The sequence below is a fragment of the Phocoena sinus genome, chromosome 17 (assembly GCF_008692025.1).
Source record: "Phocoena sinus isolate mPhoSin1 chromosome 17, mPhoSin1.pri, whole genome shotgun sequence".
NCBI lineage: Eukaryota > Metazoa > Chordata > Mammalia > Artiodactyla > Phocoenidae > Phocoena > Phocoena sinus.
The window spans coordinates 43,488,292-43,510,160 of NC_045779.1; the positions used below are offsets into that span (position 1 = coordinate 43,488,292).

General features: G+C 36.6%; 1 protein-coding gene across 10 annotated transcripts in view; it reads left to right on the top strand.

Moving 5' to 3' along the window:
* The window catches only part of VPS13B (vacuolar protein sorting 13 homolog B), an 831,417-nt gene that overhangs the window by 752,073 nt on the left and 57,475 nt on the right, over positions 1 to 21,869 (top strand). For all 10 annotated transcript variants that reach the window (XM_032610621.1, XM_032610615.1, XM_032610620.1 and 7 more), the window contains one exon: positions 15,185 to 15,340. In XM_032610621.1, the coding sequence (XP_032466512.1) occupies positions 15,185 to 15,340 (156 nt within the window). The remainder of the gene's footprint in view (positions 1 to 15,184; positions 15,341 to 21,869) is intronic.

Below are 21,869 nucleotides of genomic sequence, written 5' to 3' on the forward strand. Positions count from 1 at the left end.
CCTGGAAATCTCCTTAGCTAGATCACATGGTTTATTAGGCACATTTTCTGCTTTCCATGTTACTGCAGGTTATGGTGTTGCTGAACTCTCTGCCACTGCATAACAAGAAACCCCTTTCCTCCAGTTTCCAGTAACATTTTCCTCACTTCCTCACTGGCAGCCTCCTCTAAGGCCATCAAGTTTCAATTAATAGTATCTTTGAAGCACCTTAGATATTCACTAGTACTCTCAAGTCTTTCTGGTTTTTGGGCACAGGCCTGCTCCAGTGCCCCGCCCCACCCCATTTTAGGCTTTTGTTACAGTAGCACCCCACTTGCGGGTACCACACTCTGTATTAGTTACATATTGCTGTTTAACAAATTACTCCACAACTTGAGTAAGTAAAACAGCAAACATTTATTATCTCGGTTTCATTAGCCAAGAACTTTGGGAGTGGTTTACCTGGGTGGTTCTAGCTCAGAGTCTCTGATAAGGCTGTAGTCAAGACATTAGCTAGAACTGCAATCATCTAAAAGCTTGACTGGGCTGGAGGATCCATTTCCAAAATGGCTCCCTCATATGGCTCTTGGCAGGAGACCTCAGCTCCTTGCTACAAGGATCTCTCCAAAGAGTTGCTTGAGTACTCTCAAGACATAGCAGCTGGCTTCCCCCAGATCAAGTAATCCAAGATAGAACAAGACAAAAGCCACAGTGTCTTTTATGACCTAGGCTCAGAAATCATTAATTATCATTTCTGTAATATCCTAGTGGTTGTCCAGATCAGCCCTATTCATTGTGGGAGGGGACTACACAAAGACACAAATAAAAGGAGACATGGATCATTGGGGCTGTCTTGGGGCTGAGCTGCCATAAGGATTTAAACCCCATAGAATTTAGGGGTTAGGCTGAGGAATGGGATCCATTGAAGAGGAATAAGAGGAAGAAAGAAAACCAAGACATGGCAGGAAAACTGGGACATAATCGTGTTCTAAGAGCCAAGGAGACTATCTAGAAGGATAGAATTATCAGTGTCATATGCCATAAGGAGATTGAGTGAAGCAAGAACCGGGGAGACCATTGTATCGGGCAATTGGGAGGTCACTGATAGCTCAAGGAAAGCATTTTCACTGGCAAGATAGGGATAGAAATCAGATTGAGTGAGTTGAAGAATGAATGGGAGGTGAGGAAACAGGGAGAATGAGCATGAATTTTTTTTTTAATCTTGATTGGGTGTTAGCTAGAGAAAACTGCAGGGTCAAGCTAGGATTTTAAATTAAAGTACCTTAGGCACGTTCATATATGAGCAGAAGTAAATAGCAGATAGGTTGGTGATGCAGAAGAGAGGAAGAATGATTAACAGCATCAGGTCCCAGAAGGGGAGAAGAAGAAGGCATCCAGATCACAAGTAGAAGGATTGACCCCGGATGGAATGAGGTTTATACCAAGTATCTATTGCTGCTTAACAAACCACCATAAAACTTTAGTGACCTTAAAAAATTTATTAGCTCATGAGTGTGTTGGTCAGAAATCTAGGTGCACTTAGTTAAGAGGTTCTTCTGCTGATCTCAGCTGGGCTCACTCATGAGGCTGCAGTCACATGGTAGGCCAGCTGGGGCTGGGTGGTCCAAGACTGCCCCACCTACATATTTGGTACTTGGCAGACCACTGGCCAGGGTTCTCTTCCATGTGATCCTTCCAGCAGGCTAGCCTAGCTGGGAGAACGAGAGCAAAGACTGCAAAGCCTGTTGAGCCTAAGCTCAGAACTCTCACAGTATCTGCTGCCACATTCTACTAGGCAGAGCACATCACAAGGTGAGGCCAGATCCAAAGGATAAGGAACAAGATTTTAACCTCTTGATGCAAGTTGCTAAGAGAATTTGTGGCCATTTTTAGCTTACCACAAAAGCCTCCTTTTGGAGTGAGGATGAGTGGTAGTGGGTACTTGCCGAAAGTAAAAAGAGGGGAAAAAAGTAGGAGGCTTTTCACTCCAGGGAGGGGCGGGGTCGGGGCAGGATGAGCCTGCAGAGAGAGGAGAGGGCCTTGTGTACTGTGGAGTTTCTGTCTCCACATTAAACGTGTACGAGGCTATGGCTGTGTTTTCAACATGAGCAAAAGTTGATTCTATTTGAACTATGAAGTGATCACTTTTGCTGCCTTTGACCTGTAGGTGTGATGAAATGAGCAATATATACTAACAGGCTCTTTATATTGAACTGTATCAGCATTCCTGGAATAAATACCTGAACACAGCATTTATTCTTTAAACATACTCCTAGATTTTATTTAGAAGTATTCCACTTAATATTTTTGCATTTGTGTTCATTCATTAGTCTATAGGTTTTGTTTGTTTGTTTGTTGGCCTGTTCGGGGGATCTTTGGTTCTTTTTTTTGTCTCAGGATTATGCTAGTTTTGTAAAATAAAATAAAATTTTCTGCTAACCAAGCAGTGTAAAAAAAAAAAAAAAGGAGTCTTTTTAAAAAAAGTGATTTTCCATTAGAGAAATGCAAATCAAAACTACAATGAGGTATTATCTCACACCAGTCAGAATGGCCGTCATCAAAAAATCTACAAACAATAAATGCTGGAGAGGGTATGGAGAAAAGGGAACCCTCTTGCACTGTTGATGGGAATGTAAATTGATACAACCACTATGGAGAACAGTATGGAGGTTCCCTAAAAAACTGAAAATAGAACTACCATATGACCCAGCAATCCCACTACTGGGCATATACCCTAAGAAAACCATAATTCAAAAAGAGTCATGTACCACAATGTTCACTGCAGCTCTATTTACAATAGCCAGGACATGGAAGCAACCTATGTGTCCATCGACGGATGAATGGATAAAGATGTGGCACATATATACAATGGAATATTACTCAGCCATAAAAAGAAACGAAATTGAGTTATTTGTAGTGAGGTGGATGAGTCTGTCATGCAGAGTGAAATAAGTCAGAAAGAGAAAAACAAATACCGTATGCTAACACATATATATGGAATCCAAAAAAAAAAAAAAGGGTTCTGAAGAACCTAGGGGCAGGACAGGAATAAAGACACAGACGTAGAGAATGGCCTTGAGAACCCGGCAGCTGCATAGCACAGGGAGATCAGCTCTGTGTTTTGTGACCACCTAGAGGGGTGGGTAGGGAGGGTAGGAGGGAGATGCAAGAGCAAGGGGATATGGGGATATATGTATACATATAGCTGATTCACTTTGTTATACAGCAGCAACTAACACACCATTGTAAAGCAATTATACTCCAATAAAGATGTTAAAAAAAATACAAAAATAAAAAAGTGATTTTCCACAGTATCTAATCCTGTATCTTGCTCATAACTGGCATTTGATAAGTATTCACTGAATAAATAAATGTTGAGATTTCTCATAACATCTGATATTTCTCAAGAACATAGATTTAAAAGCTTATTTTCACAATATGAACATTGTAAACAGCATTCTTTGCATCATATTGGATGCTTTTATGTGTATTATATAGACACACAAAAAGAGGTCCTCTGATCTCAAAATGTATGCTTTTGTATGCTGTCAATGCAGTTGGACTTATAATTAGGAGTAGCTCCTGGTCTCCCCCACCTCTACCCCTCTGGCCTCCCAGTGGCCTCTGATGAAAACTATTATAAAATAGGAAAATGCTACAGGAGGGGACAAGCAGTGTACTTCAAAGGAGACCACATTTCAGGTCCACATGCATGTGCAACTCTTCCTAATTGTGTTTAACTCTGAAGAAGTTTTATTGTTTATCATAAACTAAAAGTACCTTGTACAATTACCAAATATTATTGATTTAAAGTAGACATTATTTCAATTTAAATTTGCCTTATATTGTCTCTTTCTCTAATCATGGAAATAGACTCCCAGAAACCACAGTAACACTCTTGTTGTTGTGTAGGGCACAGCTGTCCACAACTAGCAATTCCATTTAGGGAGGAAGGATTGTATGCCTTTGCTCCCCAGTGGCAGTAACAAGCTTCTTTTTATTGTGCCTGACATTAAGATAGCTAAAATCAACAGTGAGGTAAACAGTTCTTGGGACCATCTGGCAAGGATTTTAATCCAAAATATTCTGTAAACACTGACTCCATTTGAGTACCCGAGACCTACTATCCAGTCACCATAAACTGCATTTTTATTTTAGTTCTAAGCAGTCACTGAAACAGCAAAATAGTAGACTGTAGACTCGGTCTCTTCACCTTTCTCTCTTAAAATATTTTCAGTTTCCTGAGAGATTCCAGGACACTTAACGTTCTGTGAGGACGGTTATTGTGCCTTGTTGAAGTCACCAGTAAATGGGGCCCTAACAGTTTTGGTCATTAAGTATCTAGTGGATAGAGATACTTGGAATGTCTTCATTTACTGTTGGGAAATACACTTACTCCATTTAAATGAGAGGCAGAAGTTTGGGGTTGAGTTTTCCTGTATGTTTCAAAGTTTCTTTGTAAAAATGGTTTGCAGTATGACCTAGTTAAGACTTTTAAAGTCGTAAAGAAATGGCAAAGATAGGATTGTGATAGGGTACTTTATCCAGTCCCAGGGCTTATTTCTGGAGTTTTCTACAAGCCTGCATGAAAGGGCACAACTGGGGATTATTTCAACTGTGAAGCACCCGGAGGAATGACTGCTGGTGCTGCTAATGGTCCCTCTGTCCCTTCTCTGGCAATAAATTTTAGATATTGAAATATAGCTTTGGAGAAAAATGTAACTGAGGATTCCTTAAGCTTTTTACAAGACACTCAAAGGCTTTTCACAAGCTAGTGCTCTGCAAATGTGAATTCTTGATGTCTAAACATAAAGGTCCTTGACTGAACTAATTTTAAATGTGCATTTTAATACAGAGTGCTTGGAGAAAGGGAGTGCAGCTGGACCATTAAAGCATGGTATTTTACCATTTTTAAGTAATGGGAAATACTGATTAAGAATGTTATAAAGACTTCAGCGTACAGAATGTGATTGTGTTTAATCATAACCTGTTACCACAAGTCTGTGTAACAAAAGCATTAACTCTATTAAAGACAATGGCATACCTATTATACTGTGGCACTTTTTAATTCTTTCCATGCTGAACAGGATATTGAAGAGCTTATTATCTAAAGGTCAGAATAATGCCCAAGACATGGCCAAGCCCAATGAGTGTCAGATGCATGGAATGTTGGATGACTTCATAGTTATGAAATTATTTCATTTCTCATGATAATTCCTGACTTGCCAAGTTAGTGAATTTTAAGAACTCTGAGAGCAGATTTTAAGATAAATGTGAAATAATCCATACTTTTGGAGTCAGGGACTTCCCTTCAGGCATTAGTTCATATTTGACTTGCTTGACTTACACTTGGGGATAAAATGAGTTAGGACAAGGTCTTAGATACCACATTCCCTTACTGGGAAAGAAAACCAACTTGCACAACTTTGGCTGGCTCATGTTTCTTGTTATACAGGCACTAAGAAGCAGCGGTTGCCATGAAATACTTTATTTAACCTTTATGAAAATGTTTTCTTAGTATGGCAAGGCAGTTTAGTTAAATGAAAATAAATAACTGTAAAAATTTTGGATTTCTTTTATATCCATCTGTTGACTTTTTTTTCTAATTAAAAATTAGGGATAACAATTATAATTGTCTAAACGGCCATGATGACTAAAAATAAATTACAGATTGCATAGAACTACTTGATCTTCTCTTAGGACACATGTTGGCAATGTCTTCTATTTTACATTAAACTAAATTTTGCTAAATGATGGATGAACATTTTAAAAGAACAATTTAAAAGAAAATTTTTATTCAAACTTTGGTTAGGTTTCTCTATGGTTTATATTTGTATTTAGTCAAAATTGATTTTCAAACAAACAAAAGCTGACAATTTGGCTCACAAACTCAGAACATTTATCCAGGTCTGAATATCAAACGGTATCTCCGGTTTCTTATCTTATTGGCTTCCATTTCTCAGCTTACCTACAGTATCCTTTATTAGTTCCATCCAACATACCCTTATGTCTTCCACTGAAGACTTGGGTCTAACCAAGAGCATGACTATCATTCTGTCAAGAGAGAGTGTCTACACAGCACCCAAATCTCCTGGCTGTTAGTGCCACTCAATTAAGCAGTTAATGTTTGTATTTATTTTATCTAATTATTTAAAAAGGAAATGTGAATTATTTCATATTTTATACACAGACTATCCTCTTCTGTACACACTCATAAGCATACATATCAAATTTCTCTGAATTTTTACTTTTCAACCCCTTATGGTAGCATTAAGGATGAACAGCCTCAAAGATTATCACACAGTTTTGGACTTAAGGCAGTTATTAGTGTCACAGCTCATGTTTTATCAGTCATATATCATTTCAATATAGGGAAGCCCATACCCTTTAGAAACATGAAAACAATAGATATGTGTAATGTTGAAATGACCTTTTTTTTTTACTATGTGCATTTATATCTGATTTCATGATTAATATGTTCTGAAAAAGTTGTGCATGAAATTATATTTTAACATATGAGAGAATTTGCTTATTAAATCTTTTTTGCAAAAACAATTGTGAGGTTGTGAGGTAAATTATTTTTCCCTAATTTAGATAATTTCAATTTAGGTAACTTTTTAGCAAAGAATACCCATTAAGCATCCTATTGTCTTGTAGATAATGTATAAATTAAAAGTGCCACTACTCTTCACCCTACTTTTTCTTCTTTTTTTTAACTTATTTTTCTCTTAAGTATGTAAATGTCCGTAATAGATTGAACAGACACTAATGTCTGAACAATGAAAAACCATAAATAAATTCTGGAATACAGATCGTAGTTATTTATGAGAAATCTTTTTTAATTTTTAAAAAGTTTCTATGACTTGATTATAGATACACTGAAACATTGATTGAGCCTTAATGGTTGCTAGATGTGGGCCGTTTGACATCCTATTTACTCATGGAAATTCAATTGATTTATCATAAACTGCATGATGAAGTAACACATACTGTTTTAAAAACATGAAGATTAATAGATATATGAATAGCATTATTTCTTTCTTTATAATAATTATATACGTCGTTTTTCTTTCATACCTATGACATTTTCTCTCGTATTTCTTCGTCTATTTGTCTTTTTGCTCTGCACAATTATAAAGATTTTCAAGTTGTCCTTCCATAGTAATTATTCATACTTGCTCTACTTGCGTCAGTGTAGATTGTTGTTCTGCAAATGCATTCTTTGTGTCCTTGCATTTATTTCTTATCTAATTTCCTTTTCATATCATCTAGTTTTTTTAACTTCAGGCTGTTTTCTATTTATACTAGACTCTTCTTTCCTCTCAGTATTTTTCTACAGTTTTATAGAAATCATGTATTTTTGCATACTTTAGAGAAAACCAAAACCTTTCCTGATTTCTCTCCCCTGAATTCTGCAACTGGGTATTTATATTAACTAGTCTCTTCCCCTTATTTTGTAAGATGATATGCTTTTTCCTTTGCTTCGCAGTATCTTTTCATAGGTCTCATGACTTATTTTCATGTCACTTTTGCTATTTATTAATGGTTGAATCATATGAATTGCCCTTGGTTATACTATATTATCATTAGAGGAATGGTGGGATTTTTATTCTCATATCTCCAGCTACAGGGCCAGATAATAAAGTCAGTTTCTATTCCACTTCCCATTTTCCAGCTGGCATTTCCTAATACTCTCAACTATACAGAGGTGAAAGCTTCTACGTCCTCCCATGCTTCTCTGTTATCCTGAATTGTCAAAAGTCATAAAAAGCTACAGTTTCCCTCATTCACAACTACTGCTTTTTTATTTTTTTCCTGACTCTTTCTTCATCTGTGTTTGTCTTGTGATGACCATTCATAAAATAGAGTGGTTAAAGAAATAAATAAATTATTTACTATTTAAGACTAGATATAGAAAGACCAGGGAGATAGTTAATAGCATTATTTCAAACAGCCCAACAACTATCAGTTACTGTGTTTCAGTGCCTTTAATGCTTTAATCCCTCGTGTTTATTGATGACGGATGCCCTGAGGGTAAGTGGCAGTTCCTGACCTAAGAGTTCACTGCCTCTTCATCCTCGCTTTCTGTACCACTTTCTCTCAGGCAGGCCTTCTCCCTAACCCTCAACTCTCCTCCATCCCCAGGAATCTTCACACATGCCTCTTGGTTGCCTGAGAGCAAGATCTGGCCTCCTGAAACAATGATTTTTTTGTTCGAGTATGCCTCTTTCTTTTCCAGGAGCAAAATTCAGTGGTTCCGTTTGGATTATCGTCAAAGCTGTTAGAGGAATGTAAGCTGATGAGTTCATAATATAAAGTTAATTTTCCAAATTACATTGACAAGTTGTTTGCACAAAGGTTTGAAGCCGTAGTTTGCTACTTTTATGACTTGTCATGGTTGTGATGCAATCGTTTTTAGACATCAATTTTGTACAGAAAGAACCACTCCAAGTTAGGTTGTCACCTGCTTTCGTTTATCAGAAGTAACAGTCCTGTATATCTTTTATTCTATTTCAATATGTCTTTTTTTCATGTTATTTCTTTGGGTACGTAAAATATGTCAGTCTCTGGTCAATCTTTTAATTTCCCCAAGCATAATACCTCTGGAGTCCTACAACAATTTTTTCCTTCCTCTCATGAATTTTTGCACTATACTTTTTCTGGTGAAATATCTCTCCCACTATATTGTGAGAATTTTTGGTGTGTATGTCTCATTTGTCTTTATCTCCACCATGTATAGTACAGTTAGTTGGCTTATGGTGAACATTTATTAGATATAGATCCTAAGAATATTTGCTAAATGGGAAAGAAAAAAAACTATTGACCTAGGGGAAAGAACCCTCAAATTATTACAATAAACTGCTCCAAGAATCAAGTGAGTAAGTATACAGCAAGTCAGACCCTGTGTGAGGAGCCAGTGGTGGAGGCCCATGTCACCCTTTTAGCAAAGTGCCAACAGAGCAAATGGCAAAGCTGACTAGGACAAATGGGGAAACTTCATGCAGGAAGCTGAATTTGAGTTTTTAAAATAAAAATGTCTAATTTCTTTTTACTTGAAATGCAGGCTCTGTATGCTTTCTATTAGACTTTTTTTCATTTTAATAACATTAATTTTTATCTGATTGCAAAGTAATACATATTTATAGTATGAAATTTGGAAATTACGTAAAAGCACACAAAAACACACACAAAAAGGAAACTTAAAACCCGTAACCCCACAACCCCAAGATAACCACTATTAGCATTCTGGTATATTTCTAGCCATTTTCTCCCTTAGGAATAGGAATATATACTTTTTGTTCGTTTTACAAAAATGGGATGTATACTGCACCTATCTTTTTGTAATGTGCTCCTTTTCTGGTTAATCTTTGGCTAAGTAATATTGTTCACGTTTTTTCATTCTGTGAGTTTTTCTCAATGGCTTGAGAGGATCCTAAGTATAAGAGAGGTTCTGAGTAAGCACACCTCAGTTCAAATCTTATACCTGGTCCTCTTCAGCACTGTGGCCCTGGGGAGGTCACACAGTCTCTCTGTAACTCAGCTTGCTTTTTCATCCATAAAATAAAACAAAATCAACTGCCACATAAGATTGTTTTAAGGAATTAATAAGAAAATATATAAAAAGCAGCCCACTGCTTGACACATAGTGTGTGTCTAACAACTGATAGCTATTATTGTTTTTACTATATTTCATTTGACTAATTTCCTAGTAATGCCAAATTTTCATTATTAAAACAACTCTGGAATAAACCTACATCTAGGTAAATCTTTGCACATATGTATAATTATTACATCAGGATAAATTCCTGTTTAGAATTGATGAGCCCAGTGAGTATCTGAAACTTAGATTTTTGATACAAGGATTACCCTCCAGCTACAATTTTCATTCTAACCAACATTTTGTGAGTGTGCCAGGTTTCCCTTCTTTTGTAAGAGGTTGTTTTATGCTGATCTGTAGCCTTCATTTAATTCAAACAATCTTGAGAGAAAACCTACAAGCCCTTATATTTTGTGTCATGATACTTGTGGGATAACAGTGACTTATATCACCTCCTGAAAGGTTGATTTAGAAAGCTTTCTTTTTCTTTCTCCTCTTTCCTCCAAAATACACTGCATCAAAGAGTCCAAGCTATCCACTAGAAAATAATTCAATTTGACTTATTTCTACTTTATCATTCTTTTAGGTTGTGCTCTATAAAAGTAAAAGGATATATAGGGTCCTAAGAGTTCCAGTATTGAATCAGAGTGACACCAAGCATTAGCAATTATCTAGACATTTTTCTACCTGGTTTTCAGCATTATTTCAGATACTCTGAACATCCTGAAATTCAACTGCCTTAAAAAAAGGAATAATGAGCAACATATTTTATTTTGCTTTCGTGTTAGTTTATTGGTGTCAAATGTACTATCAATTCGACTTATGCATTCCAAACAAGCAGTTTAACACTGATCTGTTTAATTTGATCTGTAGCTTTTCAGATATTATTTTAGATAGACAAGAATGTTTTAATATTTTAACAATTCTCCCTCGTGATGCTCATCTAGTGTATCATTTGGGCTCTACTTTATGCTTTAATATCAATATTGCAATGTCTGAATTATAGATCTGAGGGATTGCATTGATTTATATTTTAATCTACTATTGTTATCCACGTAAAGCAAATCTCCCATATTGAAAGGTCATTCAAAATAGGAACTTTCTGAATATTTTGATTTGATTCTCATTTTATGATATTATTTTATGCACAAATATTGCCACTAAAAGTTTTGAATATCTGCTTTGGGTTATTTTTCAATAATCCTGATTCACTTATTCAACAAATAATTTATTGAATGCCTACAATGCACTAAGCTCTTGGGATATAGATATGAGTTTAGAAGTTTAAAAAACAAATATGATGCTTAAGCTTTAATATATATATAAATATACATTATATACTATATGTTTATTTTATATATATATATATATGTATTCAGTAGCTTATTTCACTTGCATTTCACATTAATTTTTTAGAAGTCCTAAAATTTCTACAGAGAATACAATGGATTAGGGAAATTTTTTTTTTAATATTTATTTATTTACTTATTTGGTTGCACCGGGTCTTAGTTGCAGCAGGTGGGCTTCTTAGTTGCAGCTCACTGACTCCTTAGTTGCGGCAGGCGGGCTCCTTAGTTGCAGCAGGTGGGCTCCTTAGTTGCGGCAGGCGGGCTCCTTAGTGTGACACGCGGGCTCCTTAGTTGTGGCATGTGAACTCTTAGTTGTGGCATGCATGTGGGATCTACTTCCCTGACCAGGGATTGAACCCAGGTCCCCTGCCTTGGGAGCATGGAGTCTTAACCACTGCACCACCAGGGAAGTCCCTGGAGAAATATTTTGAAGTTCTGTAATTTTCAGTTTCTTTTTAGAACATTACATATTACTGTACAGTAAGTTACTGTAAAATGCAAAAAATACACAAGCGACTCTGAAGACAAACTTTCAATTTCTGATTAAGTAGAAATCATCTTGATAACAATTTTAAAATAAATAGTGAAGTAAAGTTCACAGAAAAGTATCTAGTACCTTCATTTATATTTAAGATACAATTAAAAAATTTTTCTTAACCATCCCCTCTCTGTTTCTCTTCCTTGGTGTACCCTATTATCCTAGATTTCATCTTGTTTTTCTTTCCTCTGTAATCTGTCGATTCAGGAATTCTCCCTTGGATGTACCTGTGGGTGGTCTTGAGAGCCGATCCCCAAGCCTCTGATCAGTAATTCAGTTTAAGTTTTATTTTTTATTCAAAAAAATGAGTGGAAAGTTCTATGCTCCCATTTGAGGTCTTCAGTGGAATTTAATCTTGCTGCCAATGCAGCCCTGGAGTGGGAGGGTCTGCTAGAAAAAAATTAATGTAGCCCCTTGAGACCTTCCATTGAGTGTGGCTACTGTACAACCTGCCGTATACTTAGTTTCAGTTCCCATTGAGAAGTTCAAACAAGAGTGGTTCGTATTTGACTTTGTTTTTCCCCCACAATGGAAAATATTAGACACTAGCTAAGTAGGCCACAGAGAGTGAAAAGCCTGAATGGAAAAGGTGGTGAAGGAAGTGAGTCCGTAAGGGAAACTTAATAGAAAAAAGGGGAAAGAAAATTTCCAAATTGATAAGAGAACATTAAAGATATCTTGGACTCCAGGCAGAATGGATAGTAATATTTTGCTAAGCCCATTGCTTCCTTGCTCCTGTTTCTCATTCTGTTGCAGTTGTCCTGACCTCCACACTCTGCTCTCACCATCCTTTCAACACATTGCTCATCTATACAGAAGGCTAATGCCTGAATAAAGCACAAATTCCTTAGCTTAGTAAATCATCAGTGTTGGCCACAATCTAGATCTACTTCTCTGACCTTATCCCTAACTCTTCTTTACATGTTCCCTTTTCTCCAACCAGTTGAGACTATTAACTTTGCTCCAAGCAAACCTTCTGGCTTCACCTCTCAGATTGTCCCCTTGGCCCAGAAATGACTGTCATCCTTACTAGTTGAAATCCTACCCAAACTCTGAGACCCAAATGCTTCAGGAAGCTCTCCCAGTCACAGCAGCCTAAACAAGCCCTCTCTTCTCTAGACTTCTCTCATAATGCCTCTTGTTGGTTAGTTATGCATGCCTTATTTTCCCTGTAAAATCTTAAGCTCCTTGTGGGACAAAGACCAAAGCTCTTCTCTTTATTTCCTCTATAGTTCTTAGCATATTGCCTTCCTTATAGTATCTGAATAATAAAACTGTATTGGATGGATAATAGAAAGAAGTCTCATTAGGGTTAGGCAGTCTAACACAAATTTCACATTTTTATGCCTGATTTTATAGTTTCTTCAGTATAGAAATAAAAACAGGTATATGAGTATTTGTTATTAAATGGAGACTTTTCAGTACCCATAGCAGTGAAATAAGAGCAGGTTGGTCCAACAGGAACAGAACTTCCCACCCTCACTTGATGTCCAGGCATATCTGAGCACCCCTGTCTAGTGCCCAAATCACTTACACCATGGGAAGGAGGACTGAAGTACCACTAGGCCTCCTGAATCCCTATTTGTAGATTTTCTCTCCAAGGAATGTCATTCCTTTCCTATTAAACTATATATATATAATTGCCAATGATATTTAGATGCTGTAAGCCAAACATTACAAATTAACAAATTAACAAATTAATTAACTGTAAGCCAAACATTACAAATATTCTGTTGGTCATGCGTGTGGGGAGAAACGTCATGTGTTTCTCCCACTTAACTTTTCTGTGTGAACTAATTCCAAATGTATCTGAATTTTCATAATTCAAAGAAAATATATGTGACAACATTTTGAGAACAAATAGCTGCGAAGCGAAACCTGCCAGCATACTCCTTGGTGACATTCAGTCATTAAAAGCTGTGTACACAGAGTGAGCTACCTAAAACTGAGCTCAGATGCAAACGTGAACACTCTTCAATTAAAATTACATTGTGTACATTAAAACTTTCTTTAGAGGCTGTGGAATTTTCAAGAAAAATACAGCTGAGCTTGACCTTAAGTACCTTACCTCATTATTTTTTTGTCATTTCCAGCTACTAGTCTCTCCAAAGAAAACAACTTTCTTTGTTTCTTTTAGTTTTGTGTGTACCCTGAGCTTTATTCCCAGTTGCTGCTACAAAAAACTGAAATGGTTCCAAACACCACTATTGTTTTTCTTTTTTTTTTTTCTGTAACTAATATTTAAACATCAAAGATACTCTGGTACTTTTATGTTGAAGAATGTATATAAAATCACATTTTCCCTAAAGGTATTTTATTTGCTGTCCAGGAATTTTTTTTTTTTTTCCTTTTTTAGCTGTTAGACTTCTTTTTTAGAAGTCATCTGAGTGGTAGCCTTTTGATTTCACAGGATCACTGGCGATGTTATGGAGGACGAACTGGAGTGGGGCCATATTAAAAGCAGGGAGGTGAGATAGAGTTTTTTTAATATTTTAAGATATTTAAAAACAAAAAAACCCTCTCAGTTTTCCACCAAAAAAATCACATTGTGATGACCAGTGACCCTGGGAAATTTTCAAATTAAAGCACTTTATAAGGGTTCCTCCCAAAGCTAAAACTAAAAAATAATGTTTCCATCAAAAAACTTCTATTGTTATGGCAATTCCCATGTAAGTCCTTAATGTATTTATTTTAAGAGCCTATTATGATAGCTCTTACATAATATTTTCAAAGTTTTATTCATTCTGTTAATTTGGAAAATGTTTCATGTGATTAGCCTTTGGTTAGCTCTTTTAAAAAATTATATATTATATGAAGGAAAATGTTAAGTTTGTATATCTAAATCTTTTTCCTAAAATGTCAGTTTTATTTCCTTATACTTAGTAATCATATAGAACATTGTTTGTTTTCATTTAAATATGTATCCTAAAGAAGCAGGCATTATTGTTGTTTTAGAATACTTGTTCAGTTAGTGGAATTAAGTTTGGAATACTTAATTGCAGTTAGTGGGTAGGAGTAGAAATAGAAAATATTTGATGACCATGAAAGAAATCTAAATATTACCAAAAGTGGCAATACTGCATTAATAAACATGAATGTGGATCAGGAGACTCAACTGGTAAAAGTTAACAATAAATACATGCTAGAAAAAAGTAGAACAGAGACATTTTCTCACACATTCAAAATGTTAAAGGTATTTCTAATTTGATATATGTGATCTCATAAGTAGACTGTATTAAATGAACTGCATCTTCAAATTTCTGTTTTGTTCTTAATCAAAAGAAAAAATAAGGAATGGCAATTTAGGGTCAAAAATAATGCTACAAACCAAATTTAGCTTTAATTACTGTCTAGCCAGAAGAAGGAATAAACTATCAGCCAAGACCACGATTCTTTGATCTCACATTTCAGCCTTCTTGTCCTCCAGATGAATGAAATGGTCTTTCCTCAAATGTTCAACAGGCCTTTTACCATTTGATAGGACAGTTATTTTTAAGAAGGTTTAAAATGTGATCTGGAAAACCACATTGACTCTATGTGGCATATTTGCTATTCTTAGCCTGGTTGAATAAGCTGGAAGTGGATGAATAATGCAGGTTAGAAAGAAAACAGATGCTAAATATTACAGATAGGAAGGTTTTCCAGCAATGAGACTTTCATTTTAGGGCTAGTTTTTGTTGGCACTTTTGGCATTATGACGAGTGTTGTTTTTCTCTCCAGCTGTTACACATCTGTATTGAAGGCTGGGGCAATTGGCGTTGGTCAGAGCCCTTCAGTGTGGACCATGCTGGGACTTTTATTAGAACTATTCAGTACAAGGGTCGAACTGCTTCACTGATCATCAAGGTTCAGCAACTCAGTGGAGTACAAAAACAGGTAAGTTTCTTTGTGTTCATGGCCCAGACAACTCTTAATCATTTGATGTAATTAATGGAAGGGAAACTTAAAGAAATGAAAATATCAATAAAAAAAAAATCACACTGCCATGCCCAGCTATGCCTACTCCTACCACGCACACGAGCACTTAATAAGTGCTTTCTGATGTTCTTGAGGATGATGATGGCTTCATACCCCTTGTCCCATGTCTTTTACAAGAGCTGCTAACAAGCAGTAAACTTTACTGATTTTCATTTCACCTCTTCTCCCTGTCACCACCTACCTTCTGGTGGAGGTGCTAATGAGCTGTGAAATGGCCAAAGCGTCTTTACTGAGAAGGAAAAGAAATCAGGGATGGTGGGGACTCTGGATAATCCAACAGTGGATAACCAGGAGTTGACTCTCATACATGTAAGAATAACCTGCGCGAAAGTCCTGTGATTCTTTCCCATGACAGAGTGGGCCTGGTGGGTCTCCAGCAAGCTTTCTTTTCCTAGGAGTTAATATTAACTGCAGTAAAAATTCACTGCAGTCTAACTCTTGGCATATAAAACTTCAGCTCTCAGCACATATTTTTATATATTTTATAAAACTTCCTTTTGGCTGTTTTTGAAGTTCTAAAACTGCAAAGGGGAAAAAAAAGTATCTGACACTTTTTTGTGTTCTTAAGATGTGAAAATGTGGTTTTTAAAAGATGTTTTTCAAGCATGGAGCATATGACAAGAGTAGAAAGAAAAAAAGGAAGTATTAAAATCTGAAAACTGGCTTCACTGCACACATAATAACTGGATTTGTCATAAGAGTTTTAACATATACATCTGCATCTGGATTGTAACAGTCTATCCGGAGCTTATGTGAACTGAGGACGTCGATAGAGACAGCACTCAGTCCCTAGAAAAGGAAAAAGGGAGCTTTCCATATTGAGCACCTGGGGCTACTCCATTGCTGTATGCCGGGGGCAGGCAGGAAGCAACTGGTGAGGTGAACAGTAGGACCTATACCATATACATTCTTGGCCTGCACCTAATCAGGGAGCTGGACTTCATGTTCTCATTATTGTGGGCAGCAGAAGTGAAAAGAAACCTATAGCAGAGGAGTCTCAGACAAGAAGCATGGGAGAGTCTTCCCAGTCAACTGACCATTCCTCCAAGTATTTGTTGATTGCCTCCTGTAAAACAGAGAAAAATGAAAGACACTAAGTATGTAACAAAATCTTTGCTCTTAAGATGTAAATTTACATAAACCCAACAATGTGTACGACTGACAGTGAGTGTGAAAGGAATTTAGAGGTTTCACTAAGAAGATTTGACTTGAGCTGGGCTTTACAAAACATGTCGAATTTAGATTAAGAGAGGGCATTCCAGGTCAGCAGTATAGGATAAATAAAGATACAAATATGGGACAAATGTGTCTTACCCAAGGACTCATGAGGGGACCAGTGTGGCTAGTGTGGGCTTTGAGCTGGAAAGTCATAAGAACAAGAAGTGTCTCTCCTATCTGCCCTTAGAGCTCTCTTACATGGATATGCTCTCAACAAATATCTGCCCAATACACACTGGTTTTCTGATTCTGTCACTCATGGTCTCTCAAGAATGCCTCGTCTACCTTCCCATTCACCAGCATGCCTGAGAAAAGGTCATACAGCATCTGTTTGAATACTCCAAACGATGAGAGTCTCATTCTCTCACACATCAGCCCTTCCCATTGTTGGTTACTTCCAGCTGTTAATGAAATTCTGTCCTAATTTTGAGCCAAAATCTGTCACCATTCAGCCAGTTTTTACCATTCCTCAGAACTTGTGAGGCATATGCAAAAAGCACACAACTCGTTACCTCTCCTCTATGTTACAGCCCTCCAAAAACATGAGAGAAGGTAGAATATTTCCCCTTAGTTTCTTTCCCTCTAGGCTAGTGGTTTTCAAACTTGAGTATGTATCAGAATCCCCTGGAGGACTTCTTAAAACACAGATTGCTGGGTCCCACCCCCAGAGTTCCAGATTCAACAGGTCTTGGGTATAGCATGATAATTTGTATTTCTAACAAGTTCTTGGGTGCTTTGACCACCACAGCTCTGGTCTGAAGTTTCCCAATTCATTCAAGTCTCTGGCATGTGGTTGCTGGAACATTTAACAGTCAGTGGAAGGGCAGGGTCCTTCCGTGGAGAAATCTTTTCAAGGCATGTCCTTGGTAGTTAAGATCACAGGCAACCTTGCTAGCTGCGGGATCATCAGCAAGTTATCTAACCTTTGTGAATCACTTTTCTAAAATGGGAATAGTAATAATAGTGCTTTCCCTCATGAACTAAGTATGAGAATTAAACGAGTTTGTTTATGTACAGTGCTTACAGCAGTGCCTGGCCCATTGTCATAATCCAATAAATTTTAGTTACAATTAAAATAATGAACTATTCCCAGGCATAAGTAATGCTGGTTGGACTTTTTTGTGTTGCTATATTGATGCCTCATTCTTGCCATAGATTTATCTACTTTCACGAAATGATACTAAATTTCAGGGACAAATTGATACATGCAATGTACCTGAGCAGTTACTATTGCAGCAGTATATCATAAGCCCAAAACGTTGGTCATGAAAAACACATTTTTTTTTTAATTCTCACAAAACTTTACCTACTTTTTTTCTGATTGGAAAAGATTTCTCAGTCCTAGTACTTATTGCCTATATGACCTTAGGCACATTTCTTAACCTTTCTATGCTTCATATTCCTTTTGTAAAAGAAAGCACCCAAGAAATACTAGTTCACAGTGTTATTTTTATGTTAACTATTATAAAGTATATCTGGAAACACAGAAAAGCCTAATGAAGAAAACTAAAATTACCCATAAATCTACCAACCAAAAAATATATTCTATTATTACTTCGGTGTATTTTTTCTGCTCTTTTTTTCTATGCAGATACCTTTTAACCAACTTGAACTCTGATTGTAATGACAGTTTTTCAACTTGTTTTTTTCCCTTAACATTATATAATGCTTATTTTCTCATGTTATTTAAAATTCCTGAAGTTATCCCTTTAATGGTTGCATAGTGATTTACCATATGGTATCTCTAACCCCATGTAGACACTTCCTTGTTGTTGGACATTTAGTTCATTTCCAATTGGTTACTATAATAGATCCTTAAATAAATATCTTTGTGTATAAATATATGTCCAAATTTCTGAGTCTGTCCTTAAAATAAATTGCTATAAAATTTAGTTACCTGCGCAAAGGATATGAATGTGTTTGTGGTGCTTGATGCACATTCCCAAATTAAAAAGATGTACTTTATTCCTCAGACAAAATTCATCGTTTTGTCTTAGCAGAGTCTTGTTGGGGCTACACTAATCTTTTAAATAATTAAATATATATTTGTTCTAAAACTTCTGCTGATTTCCTGAGTTTTTCAAACCATTAGCGTTTTTTAAATCTTAAATATTTATGAGGGGTTCAAGTCAGAACTAAAAAAAATTTCCATACATTGAAAGTTAAGTAGTTCTTTTAATCACTCTCTCTGTTAATGTCAAATGTACAGATTTTAAGGCTTCTGGTGCCAAATCACATTTCAGAACTTTTCCAAATGTTATTTGTACTGGTAAATGTTAATAATCCTTTTCTGTGGGGAATGCCTCTCACGCTTTTCTCTGCTTCTACCTCATTTATAATAAATACTCTTAAAAAAAAAAAGTCAAATCTAGCCAAATAGGAAAGGAATCTTTGGAGAGCCAATAATGGAAGCATAACCAGCCCTTGCATTGCATTTACCTTTTTGAGAGGAAGTGTCTTCTTCTCCCACAGGAGCTAGGAAAGTCCATTTTACATTCCCACCATCATGGAAGGTATATACACATATAACTATATTTTGAGTTGTAGCATTTCTTGTCATCATCAAATGAGATCGAGCTCTATATTGGGGCCATTAAAAAAACTTAGAGTACAGACACCAAGGGGGGAAAGCAGTGGGAGGTGGGGGGGGATGAACTGGGAGATTGGGATTGACATGTATACACTAATATGTATAAAATAGATAACTAATAAGAACCTGTCGAATAAAATAAATAAATGAATAAAAATTTTAAAAAGAACTTAGCAGAGCGGGGAAAATTAGAACACAGAAACAGCAATTCGTTTAACCTAGAATGAAGCAAATGGAAAGTGGGTTATACTGAACCCGGGTAATACGAGGCTCAGCAGACCACCATGCCAACCTCAGACCAACTGTTGCATGTGTCAACATTGTAAAAAACCTTTCTAGTCAGTGTTTTTCTGCTTTTACCCTCTCTCCCTCCCTCTCTGTCTCTTTCCCCCTCTCTGTTTGTCTGTCTCTCTTTCTCTGTCTCTGTCTCTGTCTGTCTCTCTCTCTCTCTCTCTCTCTCTCTCTCTCTCTCTCTCTCTCTCTCTCTCACACACACACACACACACACACACACGCAAAAATGTATTATTTCTTTTTAAATTGGATTTTTTTTTATTGTCAGGGTAGATTAACTAACATTCAGATTAGCGCTAGTTAAAGTACGTCAGACAGGATTTCCTCAGTTGGCCAGGTTAGGAAGATAGGAACCAAGCTTCCAGAAGAGCTTCGTAGATTCCTGCCTCCCTCACATCTTCGCTTCTTTCCTGCTACCCCACCTAGGCCTGGAAATTTGCAATAAACCGCAGCTGCCTAATTATGAAGCCCCATTTGGGGAGGAGAGTGTGTGTAGCTCTCTGATATACCTTAACTGCATTAATACACCACGGGACAATGGAGAATTGGCTAAAGCTTGCTTGAACAATGACGTTTGGTTACCTGTACCCTGCCTTTCCTGCACCCCTCTCATTTCCCCAATCCAGTGAAAATTGACCACACATAAAATTTCTCAGGGACTTTGTACATTATACCACTACTCATGCACATGTATTTGCTTCCGTGTTTTCCATCCCTTCATTGAGGAAAGCTTTACCACTCTAAAAACCTAAATGTACATATGAATGTATGTATATATATTTGTATCTTTATACATACACTTTTAATCATGGTTAAGATATCATTTTCCAGTGCATCTGGTGCTCTGGAGTTATTCTTTAATATCGCTATTCTTCTTGGCACTGATCTAATAAGAGTTCTGAAACCTGCTAAGTAAAATCATATGTGGAAATCTTCAATACACATCTTTGTGGCTTTGGGGAAAGAGGGGAATTAGTGTGAAACCTGGAAATGTGTATTAAAGAGAAACCCTACATTAAAAAAAATTAAGTAGCTGTCTTCAACTGATAAATTAATCTTGAAATTCTAACCATAATTTTCAAAATAACGGCATTGTAAGTGTTGCCACTTTGAAGAAAAGCAGGCATGGCTTTCACTGAACCCTGCGAGGGGGCCCCGTGAAGAGCCCCACGCCGAGGAGCAGCCATTTTGGATTTTCCTTCATCTAAGTAGCCTTCCCTCCCTGGTCACTTTTAAGGGTTTTCTTTTTATCAAATTTGAAAGCCTATTTAACAGGCTTTTTGGTTCAAAATGAAACTATAAAAACCCACCAAGAGGATCTTTGTCTTTAAACAAAGTGAGTCCCAGATGGTTGCAGAGATTCTGTGGTTTCTGTGAGAGACAGCCAAATCCTCTCCTAAATCTCATGGGGCCCAAAGGTTCTGAAACAAGAGCACTGAGCACACATTGCCAGGCCTGGACACATCGGAATAAGAACAGAGTTAAATACTGCCTCAGAGTTTTCTATTGTTTGTTCAAAGTTGGGCAATGCTATGGCGTCATAAGGCTTATCATGAGTGTCTAGTCTACATACGCTAGAGAAAATCTTGTGTTCATATTTCAGTGGACTTCCATGTTTGTTATTTTGAAAATATTGTTTTAAGAGATTATAATGTCCAGAGTATCTAGGGGAAATGTAACAGTTAAGCATAGCTTGGTTTTTACAGATGTGTTCCTTCTAAAGAAAATTCAGAGGAGTAGATAGTTGGAAAATAAATGTTTAAGAAAATGCTAAACCTCACTATTCAAATAATGCAAGTTGAAACAACAATGACTTTAATTTTTGGTCTGTCAATCTAGCAGATTTGCTTGGGGTAAATAATAGTTCATAGTTGCTCACATTTTTTGTGTGTGAATAATAGTTTTGTTTAAAATGATAGTTGCAAAGTCCTCCTAATGACATAGGAAAATTTATCAATTAGGATGCTTTCAGCTTGAAGTTACAAAATAGGGTTTTTAATCTTCATAGCAAGCTAAGGAGGCAGATACTATTATTGTTCCTTTTTTATGTTTATTATCTCACATAACAAAAAGGAAGAAGGGAGAGTCGGATGTTGGTTAGTTAATTAAGCAACTCAGTACTGTATCTGCTTCTCTGCTGTCCTCTTGAATTTGCCTTCCTGTCCTCAAGATGGCTACAAAAGTTATATCCTCTCCTAACATCTTCCATGGCAGAAAAAAAAAACGAGGGTTTTCCCTTCTCAAATTGTCTCCCTTATTATCAAAGAGTAAAACCTTTCCCAGAGCCTTTTAGCAGTCTTCCCTTTTTATATTATTTGCCAAAAC